Source organism: Salarias fasciatus, chromosome 19 (assembly GCF_902148845.1).
Source record: "Salarias fasciatus chromosome 19, fSalaFa1.1, whole genome shotgun sequence".
Lineage (NCBI taxonomy): Eukaryota > Metazoa > Chordata > Actinopteri > Blenniiformes > Blenniidae > Salarias > Salarias fasciatus.
This window is the reverse complement of record NC_043763.1, coordinates 17,160,736-17,174,202: the sequence shown is the minus strand read 5'-3', so window position 1 is coordinate 17,174,202 and position 13,467 is coordinate 17,160,736. Positions and strand designations below refer to the sequence as shown.

Below are 13,467 nucleotides of genomic sequence, written 5' to 3'. Positions count from 1 at the left end.
AATTTCTGGTGGACCTGAAGTGTCTTCTGAAGCCTTCAGGCTGAGGAGAGCTCAGCTGTGGTGAGAAAGGGATTGGCTGTAAATAAATCCAGAGTTTTGATGGAGAAAATAACAACTGTTACAATTGTAGGTTATTTATCAGCTTATTTTAAAGGTTCAATGTGAAGTAATTTTTAAATCTCATTGAAGGTCACAATTAGGATGATCTTTGAATTTCCAGTTAACTCTCCGGGATTGTTTTCTTCTTTGATTTTAACCTCACTTTTTGTTTTTTTTTTGTTTTGTTTTTACTTCTAATTTTTACACTAATGGTGAAGATGAACTCTGTTTGGTAAAAGTGAAGTTGTTGAACTTTTGGCTGTTTTCATTTTGTCTGGAAATTGTCCTGTTTGAAATGACAAATTAAAAATGTCGGCTTGTGACTTGGAAATCCCCAAAAATTACTTCTTTTTTTTTTAACTACAGGTCAATATAATCACAACCTGTGGATGTTTTGTTATTATAATTATTCAGTTTCTATTATTTCTTTTTCGTCAGTGGCCTGGAGAAGCATAGAATTTGGGTTCTTATCTATTAATATGCCATCACCATCTATTTTAACAGGATTTTTTTTCTGCCAGGTCTGGTCCAACATCAACAAAAAATTAACTGAACATATTGACTTTTATGTCATTTTTAATAAAATGATTTGGAAAAATATCCTTACTGGAAGCATTTCAAATCATACTATTTAATCCATTCCTTTACTATAATTTATTTATTTATTTTTTTTTTACTATTTTATTTTCATACATGTGCTCATTATATATTTTTTGCTATATATTTCTTGTATTTATTTTCTGCCTCAGTGGTTCTTTGTTTTATAAATTCTCTATATAATGTATTTTTCTTTTTACTCGCATTTCTCAATCTCTTTGTGATTGATGTCTTCCTGCCCTGCTGTATTGTTTGGAGTGTTTTTCATATAGTAGTTTGAAAATATTCAAAAAAGTATAAGCCTTATCAACATACTTTTCTTTATAAAGTGCTTCCCAGTTATTTGACTCGATTTTCAGTTTCTCCAGAGACTCTTCTGTTCTGACTCGCCTGTAGTGAAGTTTAATTTCCACTTTAGTGTTTCTGTGTTTGTTATAGATGGCGAAAACTGGCAGGTGGTCACGGATATCATGTATTAGTAATCAACTTACTGTTACTGGCTACAACATTAGTAAATATATCATCGATTAACATTGCAGAGTGAGTAGTGATCCTGCTGGGTCTGGTGATTTTTGGAAACAGATTGAGACTGTGGAGCATGTTTTATGAATTCATCCGTCTTCTGGTGTTTCACTGTTTTTCTCACCTTTCTGTCCTGCCAGTTAATTTATTATATTAACATGAATTTTGAAATCCCTTCTTAACTTTTCAAAAAGAATATCTCCATTTTTTTTCTTTGCTAACATTTCCATAAAAATGTGTTGTTTTTTTGGGATTGACTGGTGATGTAAGTGTGAGTGTATAATGTACTGTCCAGGCCCCGTCATGTCTGTCCTTCACTGTGGAGGTGAAGTGGACAAAAAATCCTTTGCTGCACAGCAGGTGAGGTTCAGCTCAGAGAAGCAGGAACGCAGCGCTCCCCAAAGTCAGGGCTCAGTGTGCTGCTGCCTTTTAGTTCAGTTTATGTTTTTATGTACATTACAGATAGTTAGTGTGCACAGTTTAGTTTAGACATGCTAACAATCGTGTGTACTGACACACACTGGATCCCGTTTTCATGCTTGATGACAAACGTAAGCTACATCAACCACAGGGAAGTATTTGAAGAGCATGTACGTGTCCCAGAACGGGGGTCAGTCCCGTCCAGGCGGCGGCGGTGAGACGGGCTGGGAAGCGAACAGACGAGTAACTGTAACTCAAAGTGCTTGTGCGATCTCGTCCCTGCTCACCCCCCCCCCCCCCCCCCCCCCCGCCTCATTAATGCAGCCGCCGAGAAAAAAAGACGTGACGAGAAAATACAAGGTAAAGTGAGAATAGACTTTTTATTTTACAAATACTGTTTGCTTTCTCCCCCCCCGCACAACATGTAAATGGATCAGATGAAACCGTTGTGTTGCACACCCACATAACTCAATACACCCTCACAAAAAAAGACGATCACGCGCGTCAGGAAAGTAAAAACTGGGCTCGTGATGCACTTGAAATCCACATCTGAGAGGTGGAATTGTTACAAATGCTGCACAAGCTGTTTGCCTCGAGTTATAAACAAGAAGCTATTTTTGAAGAGGAAATTTAATGAATACTTTGGGAAGACATTTTTTTTTTCTCTCTCTTCACTTCATTTGTGGCAGATATTTCACGCAACCTTGCGCTCGGAGACCACTGCTGCTTTTCAATCACGTGGGGGAAGACGGATCAATGAGACAAGGCCACTGGAGACTCTGCAAAACCACTGTTGTGGACCGCATGCAACTAATTGGATGGTACATGAGTGTTTTACCAAACAGTGGGCCTGTTTTTCCACATGCGCAATAATCAACGTCTAGTTCTCGAGCAAAATCTAATCAGATGCAAACTCCAACGCTGAAAACTTCTGCATGATCATATGTTCCGTGGATTCGGTTAATTCAGGAATCAGTTGGAATGAGCTCCATCTCATGTTCCTCCACAAAAACACTGACGACTGTAGAACACTGGGAGGCTTCTGGAGTCGAGATCGAAGTTGGGAACATGCAGGAAATGGCAAATTTAGAAGATTCACTGGCAGGTTAAACAGGTCAGAATCAATGGGTTCTGGGAATTCAAGGTGAAAATGAGGCAGAATGCAGTCAGATTTATCAATGGGTTGGTTTTAACTGTACCAACAACAGCAAGAGTGGAAGAAAACCCTGCATATGAAGACCTTTTTGAAGCTCCTCTGCTGCCGTTAGGAACATTCCCTCATTGTCTTGGACAGCCATACTTAGCTGCCACGTCTGAAATCGTTTCACTTGGAGGAAAATCCCCACAGGTGTGGTGGAGAGGGTGAAGGAAGTTTGAAGTTTCTCACACTGGCAGCTTTAAAAACCATCTCAGAGCTGGTTGAAATGTAATAACAGTCTTTGCTTAGTCGAAAAAAAAGAATGCTTGACGCAAAATTCTCCAAATGTGAAAAATAATGGCGCGGAAATTGAGGCGTCCTCCATCAAGGGTGTTCCCAGATGAAGTTAATGTGTTTTTGAAGTGAAAATTTAATTTCTCATGAGATGTGACTAAACCTCATCTCTATCCCGACTACAAGCAGGGTCGTTAGCCTCTTGCTACTCGGAAACAGAAGGGCAGACTCCGTCCTTCACCTGCGTTACGAGACAGACGGACAGAAAAGAACAGAACCTCTGCTTGTGTGGCTGTCATACGGCGGAAGTTTAATTAAATCTATCGACCCCCGGCGCTGCTTCATGAAGGAAAATATCTGGTTCTGACGCGGCATCCGTCAAGTCTTCCCACATCTCCTGTGAAATCAATCGCTCGTTTCAAAGTGCTCTTAATTAGTCTCCGCATGCACGCGCCCGTATGCTCATGCACACTTTTGGTTACACGGTATAATGATAGCTTTTAAATTATCTGATAAAAATCTCAGCGGATGTGATCAAACTTCCGACTCCGAGTTTAGAAAATTGGTTTCCAGGTGTGCACGTCCGTTCAGTCCGCTCGTTCTTATTCTAGTCGATCACATCGATGTCTCAACAGTGCAATCAGTTTGGAAGTAGTGCAGAGTTTAATGTCTTATTAAGACCGCTCATTTTAGCAAAAAAAAAAAAAAAAAAAGAAAACTCTTAAGATGTTAGCTCAATAAAGTGCTTTTTGTCACCTATTTATGTCAAAAATTGATGGTTAACCCCCCCCTCGGTCCATTTCTCTGTCTTCTTCAGCTGTTTTCGTTCACCAGGCGCGAGCCGTTGATGCCCCGGTAGGTGACCCGGCTGGGCCGCACCAGCACGCCGTGGCCGGGCCGGCAGCTGAAGTAGCGGCGCCCGCCCACCGAGCCGTCGTTCTTGCCCTTGGGGCTCCGGAGCTCCAGGCCCAGCCAGAGGCCCGGGGCGAACTCCGCCGTGCCCAGGTAGCGGATGGAGGCCATCTCGTTGGCGCTGCTCAGCAGGACCTGCATGCCGACGTGGAGGCGGACCTGGCCCTCGAGGCCGGGCGACGGGCTGGAGTCTCCCGTCCGGCTCCCGCTGAGCGCGCTCCAGCGGCGGCGGTGAGGATTAGAGCGACTCCTTTGTTTGTGGAGGCGCAGGGGAAGACAGAGAGCGGGAGAGATTTATGAGCGAAGATATGCAGAGTGAAGGGAAAACATCAAACGGGAGAAGGAGATTGATGAGAGCTTTGAAGGATTGATCTTCCACTTCCTTATCTCCGCTCTCATTATAGGCACAACCATGCATTGGCCATTGAAATAAATAAAGAAAAGAAAAAAAAAAAAGGAACCTTTTGCTGAGTAATACTGTGACCTCTTATCAGTATTGATTCTGTCACTGCTGCAGGGGATTAGAATGAAAGTGGGAAGCCTGGGGTGGGAGACGTGTGAGGAGGAATAAAGAGACCGGCACCTGGCAGCAGGGCTCCTCCTGCTCGTCTCCTTCGGGGCGGCTATGGCCGACGAGGTGCTGAAGCTGCGGCGAATCGTCCCTGCACGCCAATCACAGGAGTCAAGTGCGGCCGCGCAGACACTCGCACAGAACGGGAACTTTACAAGGCACTTGCAGCAGTAATAAATGCAAAGACACATTTTCAAAGAAATCTCAGTCAAAGCTCGCAATAAAAGCAGGATTTCTCACCGCTGAACGAGTGGCTGAGGCGCGCCGAGGTGAGCTCGGAAAGGCAATCAACAGATCCGTGGATCCTGCGAAGAAACAGAACGAACGGTAACAGTGCAGAACCTCGACGGACGGCGACGCCGAGTTCATTCCAGTCCACAATATTACGACGTCCACTGTGAAATTTCATTGCAGCTCCCCTGATTCTCTCGCTGCTTCTCCAAAATACTGCACCCAGACTTCAGAAACCTTTTTTTTTTTTTGATGCAACGCTCCAAAAATACCTTATTTATTTCATAGCGGCTCTTTCAGCAGTTCGTCCTGTGTTCACGTCTGGCCCTTCCTGCCTTTAAAGACCACTTTCCTCCCATTGATTATCATCAACCACCAAGGCCTCTGGGTGCCAGCACCGAGTGTCTGTCCGCCTCATTATCCGTACAGCCACTGCTGTTATGTTAAAAGTAGATGATAATAAGAAGATATTAGCTGACATCTCAATTAAACTGAGCCTCATCCGATACTTTAACACACTGATCCCCCATCAAAGAACCTTTATTTGGTCGAGAGTGTCAGGTTTATATCCTCTTATCACATATTGGCTCCTCATCTGCACAGAGGGCCGCTTAAACTGAAGATTGTTGTGTATGAATGTGAAAAAAGGCTCCGAAAGCTTCAGTTCCCTCTGGAAGTCTGGACCGTGCAGTCGTAGTTTGACACCAGCATCTGATAAAACACACCTGCCGTGTCAGACTGAACAGGTGCGTCCAGACTCACTGCGACCCAAACAGCCAGTCGGATCATAAACACGGCGGAGGTTTTAAAAACACGTTTAATTCACTGCTCTTCATTTGCATCTTTATTGCGGCGGAATTGCCCAGAAGAGGCGGCGTCATGCTCCAAAACTTATTAGCAGTGTTTCTCCTGCATTTCTGAAATGGGTCGAGTCGACCGGCGGACCCACCGGGGGGATTAAATACCGGCACGTATTGTTGATGACCTCCTATCTGAGAACTCTTTGAATAACAAATTCTGCTCGACTGCGCGCGCCCGGCACCTGTCCTGCATACCGGCCAATCTACAAAACCGACTAATGCACTGGAACGCGAGAAGCCATTAAGAGGCAAACTTCCAATATTGATAAAAGAGGCACAAAAGAGTCGCTTTGTTTTTCTAAGGGATGAGACGAGAACAGTCGAGGCATTAAAAAAAAAAAGAAAAAAAAAAGAAAACACACAGTGGCATGCGTGCGTGTGGAGGGGGCTGAAGGGAGGCTGCGTTTGTTTTTCTAATGGGTTGTGATAGCTGCCGACAGGAAAAGAAAGGAGAAGAGGAAGCCAGCTCCTGGATAGAGAGAATATGATATTCTTCATTAGACAGCAGGAAAGCATGAGTTCACTGTGCGCCCTGAGGTTAATTAGCAAACAAAAAAAAAAAAGAAAGGAGAAAAGGGATGGCAAAGAAATATGGAAGGCGCATGCATAAAAAGCAGCTTTTATCTTATGAATGGCCTAAAAAGTCATCAAAAAAAACAAAAAACAGGAATAAACAGGGGGAAAGGGAATAGCAATTGAGATGTGGGAAGAGAGGAGGAAAACAGCAGCCTGAAAATTGAATAAATATACTGAGAGGACGCCACAGTGGAGGAGGGACGTCTTCACTTCAGGTGAACCTTACTCTGTGTTCTGATGTCAGAATATCCAGCATGATTTACTCCAGGCATAAAAACAAGCTCAACAGTTTCACCCACTTGAAAGAAAATAGTGTGAACGATGGTTTGAACCCTGTCAAGCGGCGAACAGGAATCTTCTTTATGCATGTGCATGTCACACATGCACGCCGTTTCCATATTCCCGGGATTAAATGATCTCCATAAATAACCGTCTTGGCTCTTGATGCGGCTGTTGAGTCGACACTTCGAGCGGGCCGGGTCGATCGGAAACAATCAAGTCTTCGTCCACGTACTACTGTGTTGTGGGTCCAGCGTTTGCTTCACTTAACCCAACAGGAGGTGGAGTGATGTTTGTGTACGTCTGCCTTCCCACTGAGATCCGCCGTGAGGCAGTTTCAGATTACATCTCGTTGCTGAAGCTCCACCACTGAAGTTACAAACAACTAACATCATTTAATGTGCTAAACAATACATTTTAAAGTGAGAAGATGCACATCTTGAAGTATCAAGAGAAGCATTCATCAAAAATCACTGACTGGAGATTATGGTGACTGGTTTTTTTTTTTTTTTGCAGGTTTCCGTCCCCGTATCTCAGCCCTCGTGGAACAAGCCGTTCCCAACGCTCCGACAACTTCAAAAATATCAAATTGGAGATTATATTTTAAAATAATGCCGTTCGCAGCTCCGGCGGAATTCAATAGACTATAGATATTCCTAGCGGCGCTGAAGCTGCTCCATTTACCAGAACAGAGCAGAACCGCCTTCCCTTTGAGTCGTCACCCATCTATATTTCACATGGAGCCGATACAGCTGACAGCGGCTAATGGTGGGCCAAATCTCTGCAACACCGTGAATAATAGGGAAGGAAAGTCGGCACAGGGCCAACTCTTGATTTTTTTTTTTAATCGGCTGTTTTACATTTTGAAAGCGGGCGTTTATTATTGCCCACTGCAGCAGTGAGTGTTTATGAATCTATACAATATGAAAACTTAATGAAACTGCCGAAACTGAAACGAATACAAACGTCTCATTTGCTTCAAGAGCACATCAATGTTTAAAACATTTTTTTTTTTTTTTTTTTTCAGATTTCACCAGATGCAGCGATACAGCGATCGAGCAGTATTGACAGCAGGAGACATGGGATCACTCTGAACCATCAGTCATTTCAATCTCCCCTGAGGCAAATTACTATTTGCACGCATACATCACTATTATTATTATAAACATCGTGGCAGCATTCGGAATCACCCTGAAAGGCTTTCTGCTGAAAAGCTCGCTGCGTTTCGGCTGTGCTTGCCATTAGGTTCACGGTAATTATGTGTCTATTTAGGGAAGACTTGCCTGAATGCGCGGCCCGAGCAGGCCGCATGCATCACGGAGCTCTGTGAGCCTCATTAGACACCTCCAGAGAACAAGTGTACTTCAGCTCCACAAGTCCCACCTGTCTATAAATGGACCAGTGTCCAGCTCATGTCTCTAATGGATGCAAATGCAACAAAAACACTGTTTCAATAACAGTCTCTGACAAGAGGCATCCAGGATTTGGTGGATTATCAATCAAAGTTTTCAGAGCTTGGCTTGAAACTGTGGGTGACACAGAAATAATTAAAAAAAAAAAATAGTTTGAAAAGAAGTTTGATTTGCAAGGAAAAAAAAAAAATAAAAAAAATGAGGAAAACAAATATATGAAACCATTTGAATTCAACCAGAGACATGGAGTTCTTTATTTTGGGTCCCTTCTGTAAGTTACTCCAAGTTCTAGGAGGGGAAAAAACATGTCACATTTCTCTTCCATCACAGTCCACACACCAGGGACTGCTGGCAGGCTTGTGATCTAAGATTAAACAAAAGCAATCAGAGCGTTTTGTTGCCGATCTTTTAACACATTTTAACACAAGAGATGAACAAACCACTGCAAAAGAGCTTTTTTTTTTTTTTTTTTTTTCCTTTAACAGCTTGACAAGCCGTCGCAAAACTAATGACTTCAGAGTTGAGATGAAACGTGTCAAACTGCTCGGCTTGATGGCGGCAATGTGCTTCAGAGCCACAGAGGACGGGCGCTCGGTGCACGCTGCGTGTGTGTGTGTGTATTATGGTGGCCCTCGTATAAACCAGACGGCTGGATTCATGATCTGTGGCTCATCTGATATTCCTGCGGCGTGAGTGAGGACAGTGGAACACAACGCTCCAACGGCAAATAACCGCAGCCTCTCAGGTACTGTCTGATTAGCATATTTCACGCCCCGCTGTGTAAACATGACCCCCCGCTCGTGTTTATCATCCAAAATCCATATTTAAAAAGCAGGGACGATTGCTGTCTGGCTCATTACAAGGTGCCGCGATGAATTGAGGAGTCACGCTGGGTCAGGGGGCCGCGGGCTGAACGTTTGACAACTCGGATTGCAGTTAATCACTAGAACAGAGGCGCGCCGCTCGCCGCACACGGGGCAAAATCAAATATGTCCGCGCTCACCCAAATGGCACTGTCAAAGGAACTCATTAGTGCCATCGGACGTATTGATGAAGGCCATGAAATGCAACCTCGGGCTCTTCAAAGCCCATCGTCACATTCATATTGTCAAATCTGCTCTGAAGTGCGCCGGATTTATTGAAAAGACAAGACCTTTGACAAATCTGTTTCCGCCGCCGCAGATGACCACTGGCAAAAGCGAAAAGTCACCATCAATCATGGGGGGGGAAGAGAACTCTAGCTACCCCAAAGGACCGACACTCACCTTTGAACACGAGACGGAGGAGCAAAGACCCCGTGCTTCGGAGGGCAGGAGAAGTACCTCACGCCCCCCACCGAGCCGTCGTTTTTACCGCTTGGCTTGTCCAGTTCGATTCCCAACCAGAGGCCTGCACACACACAAACACACAGCACAACGCAAACACACAGTCAAGGTTTATGAAATTAACCTCTTTCTAATCCATCTTTATTGCAAGCTCATAGTCAAAACAGTAAGATACAGACGCATGGTCATTAAAATAAAACAGATGTTTGGTACTCGGGGTTGATTCCCCTTTTCAGCCTGTCTCACATGATTTATAATATTTTATGACCAGCAGTTTTAGGTTTTCAGCCCAAACAATGAAGCTTTCATTTCTTTTATTGGCACCTGAACTGTGTCGATAACATAGAAAAGGAGCATTGGATGGATTCTCCCTTCATAAAGCAGCTCGTCCAGAGCTTCCAACAGGTTAGGATCAGACTCTCAGTGCACCTCACACATGTCAGAAGCATTAAAATATCACAAATGTTCTCTGAAAACGTCACTGGCAAAGGTGGGCCCCACAATTTAATGAATACTTTATGTCAAATACTGGTTTTTTCTGGAGTTAGCACCTGAGTATGAGTCACAAATGCCAAAAAATGAATCATGCAGATGTAAAAATATACATATATGAATCACTCTGGTGTAAAAAAGATGATTTCTTGTGTTATTGCATGAGAATAGATTTTATTCACAGCTAACTTTTCAATTGACTGAATAGTTTACTCAATTTTCCAAAATGCATCACGTGCCCTAACACACATCACAAAGGACTTGAGCTCCTTAAGATCCTCACAACATTATGAACATTTAGATATAAAGTTGATCAAAGGTTCCAAATCTCCTCACGTACATTAATAGGTTGTAAAATCAATGCTGTTGCTAGATGAAAAGACTAGAAGATGACAAACATGGATAAGTCTCATCTCAGCTTTGTAATTAATACTATTCAGGAGGAAACTAAGTTCAACAAATTCACCCGCAACACCGAATTAATATTTGGCATGTGCGCTATTCCAACTCTGGTGTTGACAAACAGTTCGGTAGCAAATAAACAAAACCTACAAGTAAAAAAAAAAAAATTGAATGTTTGTGCAATTTAATCCTGGCAACTTTAAATATCAGATGTGTTGGCAAGACAATTATGTTTGCTGGATAAACAAGCCGAGCAACAGCGGCCTTGCTGTTGACAAAACACACGCTGCTGGAAGGGGTGTTTCATTTCTGAAAGAGGGCTCTCCGTGTGAAAATGACATTAAAAACTACTGATCTGACTGCGCCAATACTGACCCAGAGATTCCTTCTACTTCCACTTCAAGATGACCACAAACTCCAAACGGTGCAGGGCCGGAAATAAGTTAGCTGAGAGGTTTTTGGGGGCCAAAAAAAGGAGCAGCTTTGATTCTGGCATGAAGGGTTAGTCCTCTAGTGCACTGATTTAAGAGAATCAAAGGAAGCTGAGGCTTGAGATCCCTTCAAACGGGATCCTCAGCGGTGTGAGATACAGTCGTATTTATTCAAACATGGCGGACGGCTGGCCGGAGCTGCTCCCTCATTACTAACGGCTGCACTGAGCTGTTTTCAGAAAACGTTTCTCAGTACGGCAGTCAATGGAGAGAAAGTTGTTTCTTACTTTAATGCAGATTATTTTTTCCTTTAGAGTTTATTCAGGATTTCGAATATTCAGCCTTGAATATGAACAATGGGTCTTTTTATAAGATGTTAATGCGACAGAAGTCCATTTTAACTTTTTGTTGTTGAACTAACTCAGTACTTTTCTTTTCTTCTTTTAAAGAGTGAATTAAAAAAAAAAAAGAGGTAAAATTGCTGCAGCTGGTTTGGACAGAAACCGTGAGGTCTGCACTTCGCATTAGCAACTCCATTTGTTCACGTCCGCATCAAGAACCGGCGTGATTTATTACAGGACAAAGAATCATTCTGTCATCTTTTTTTCCCCTTCACTTAACGCCAAATCTGAAGTGCCATAAGTACTCACAGAACTAAATCTTTCCTTTTCCGTCCACTTGAAAAACTCTGATACCCTCAAAGTCAGTGAATAATTTTGGTCAGTCCGTTCCCCGAATGGAGGCAGAATCAGTGGCAGGAGCGCTGTGACGGGTCAAAACAGACTGACTGAAACAGTCGGAAGAGTTTGGATTGATTTTAATAACTGACCTGGAGCAAAGCTGGTCTTTCCATAGAACTGGACCACACCGGTCCTCTGACCCACGACCAGTACCCGCTCCCCCAGGCGAACCTCGGAGCCCTCACACAGGGAGCTGCTGCCCGAGGGGGTTCGGCTTCGAGGACCTGACACAGAGGGAGGGAGAGAGAGAGAGAGTGAGAGAGAGAGAGAGAGTGAGAGTGAGAGTGAGAGTGAGAGTGAGAGTGAGAGTGAGAGTGAGAGTGAGAGTGAGAGAGAGAGAGAGAGAGAGAGAGAGAGAGAGAGACTAACAAACCATCTTCTGTCACAACGTGACACAAAGTGAATGATGGAAGCGAGCAGACCTGCAGTGGAGAGTGTCGTGGTCCCAGGGGACGAGCGGAGGGCCGGGGAGGGCGTCGTCCTGGGACTGGGGGACGCCCGCTCCCTCCTCTGCCTGGGGGGCAGCCGCTGCCTCGGGAAGGGGCGGGGCCGGGCGGCCGGTCCGTGCCGAGAATCCAGAGAGGAGGAGGAAGACGAGAGGGAGCGGGAGACTCCTGCAAGTGCAGAACACACCCGGGAGTGAACGGCGGCGGTCAGTGAAGGTACGAAAACAGCTGTGCAAGGCATTAGTGGGAAATGTCATCACTTACACTGCAGCCAAAAGAGTCACACAGCACAAAAAGGTGTGAGTCCCCACTTAATAATGAATCCATCATTCATCTGTTTGAGCCAAAGCCTGGTTTATGATACATGTTCCACTCGTGCAGCATCCGGATACCGACAAGTAATGGGAGTTTCAGGAAGACTTTTTGCTGCATCTACCAAACATTTAGTCAAAGATTAAGTGGTTGTATTTTTTTAGACTTCATAATGACCTCATGTTTTAAAGCTGAATGTCCCAAAGCAGCCCTTTTGAGGACAGCTTCAAATACATAGCACCAACTGTGAAAGCAATATTGCTTTGTATTGGCTATAAATGTTGGTGTATGGACTGTCTGATGAGTTTTTTTCTTCCAATTTCAGGCAAAAATGTTTTTAATTTAAATTATAGATTTAGCCAAACAGTCCCTCAAAAATCTTGTGAATTTTCATATGCCTGATATGGTGAAGCAATGTTCATTTAATTCACTTTGTACAGAATGATTTTAACGATGGATTCAAATATTAAGTTGCGCAGATTGACCACGTCAGAAACTTTGATTCGATCAATCTCTACAATTCTTAACAAGAACTATTCTATAAAAAACACACACACACACACACACATTCCCTGGCTCCACTCAACAGCGTTACCTGTCTTTATGTCGGCTTCTTCACCTTGACTGTGACCAGGTGGGCCGTTTTGCATATCGGGTGTGTTTGTAACAGTGAGAGATAACCCTTTTCACCCACACACAGACAGAAGACACGGTCACTTCATCAGATTAGAAAATTGATTCATAAGAGTCGCTCTGACAACCAGAAACTCTACTAGGACTGTAAATTGTGACAGGTTAAATTAGCAGAATGATGGGAAGCTGTCTGTCATGGCGAGGGTTTTGATTGGTGGCGCGACGCGGCTGTTTATGGCAGCCTGGGCACGCCGATTATGGGGAAAAAAAGCTCTTGGACTGAAGATGTCAGAGGAAATATTATGAAAGAGGGGAGGAACAGTTTGCATATAAAACAGGCATCTGAAGTTGGAACGTCTGTAAGTGTCAATCCAGAGTGTAGAAGTACAGCGTATAGAGCCCATCAAGGCAGGGAGTGATGGGAAAAGAAACCCTCTAAGGTGCACTGAAAAGGCGAAAACAAAAGCCCATGAGAGCAAACAAATGCAAATAAAGGACGACGTGACATTGTAAAGCAGACTTACTGACAGTGATGGTTTCCCTTTCTCTGACACACAAAATGTAGACTGAAATATGCGAAGACACTGGATGACAGTGAACAAAGTCCCTCCAAAAACATCTCAGGAAAAAAAATGCATAAAGCGTTCTTTAACTGGTGCGTAATGAAACTATTTTCACATTTTAAGATTTTTATATTGCTTGTTGATTTGAATCAAATCTAAAATTAAGCAGACAAAAGCTTTTTAGAGTCTGCTTTTTTTATTAGGCGATAAAA

General features: G+C 43.6%; 1 protein-coding gene across 2 annotated transcripts in view; it reads right to left on the bottom strand.

Annotated features, from left to right (window-relative positions):
- Positions 1-2,009: 2,009 nt before the first annotated feature.
- Positions 2,010-13,467, bottom strand: part of LOC115406860 (CAP-Gly domain-containing linker protein 4) — a 38,183-nt gene continuing 26,725 nt past the window's right edge. Inside the window, exons 10-16 of one of the 2 annotated variants that reach the window (XM_030117113.1) lie at positions 12,655-12,741; positions 11,724-11,915; positions 11,391-11,525; positions 9,177-9,300; positions 4,794-4,858; positions 4,566-4,644; positions 2,010-4,232 (exon numbers count right to left, since the gene is read on the bottom strand). In XM_030117113.1, coding sequence (XP_029972973.1) covers positions 3,884-4,232; positions 4,566-4,644; positions 4,794-4,858; positions 9,177-9,300; positions 11,391-11,525; positions 11,724-11,915; positions 12,655-12,741 — 1,031 coding nt within the window. In that variant the 3' untranslated portion in view covers positions 2,010-3,883. The remainder of the gene's footprint in view (positions 4,233-4,565; positions 4,645-4,793; positions 4,859-9,176; positions 9,301-11,390; positions 11,526-11,723; positions 11,916-12,654; positions 12,742-13,467) is intronic. The other variant, XM_030117114.1, reaches the window with a different exon arrangement.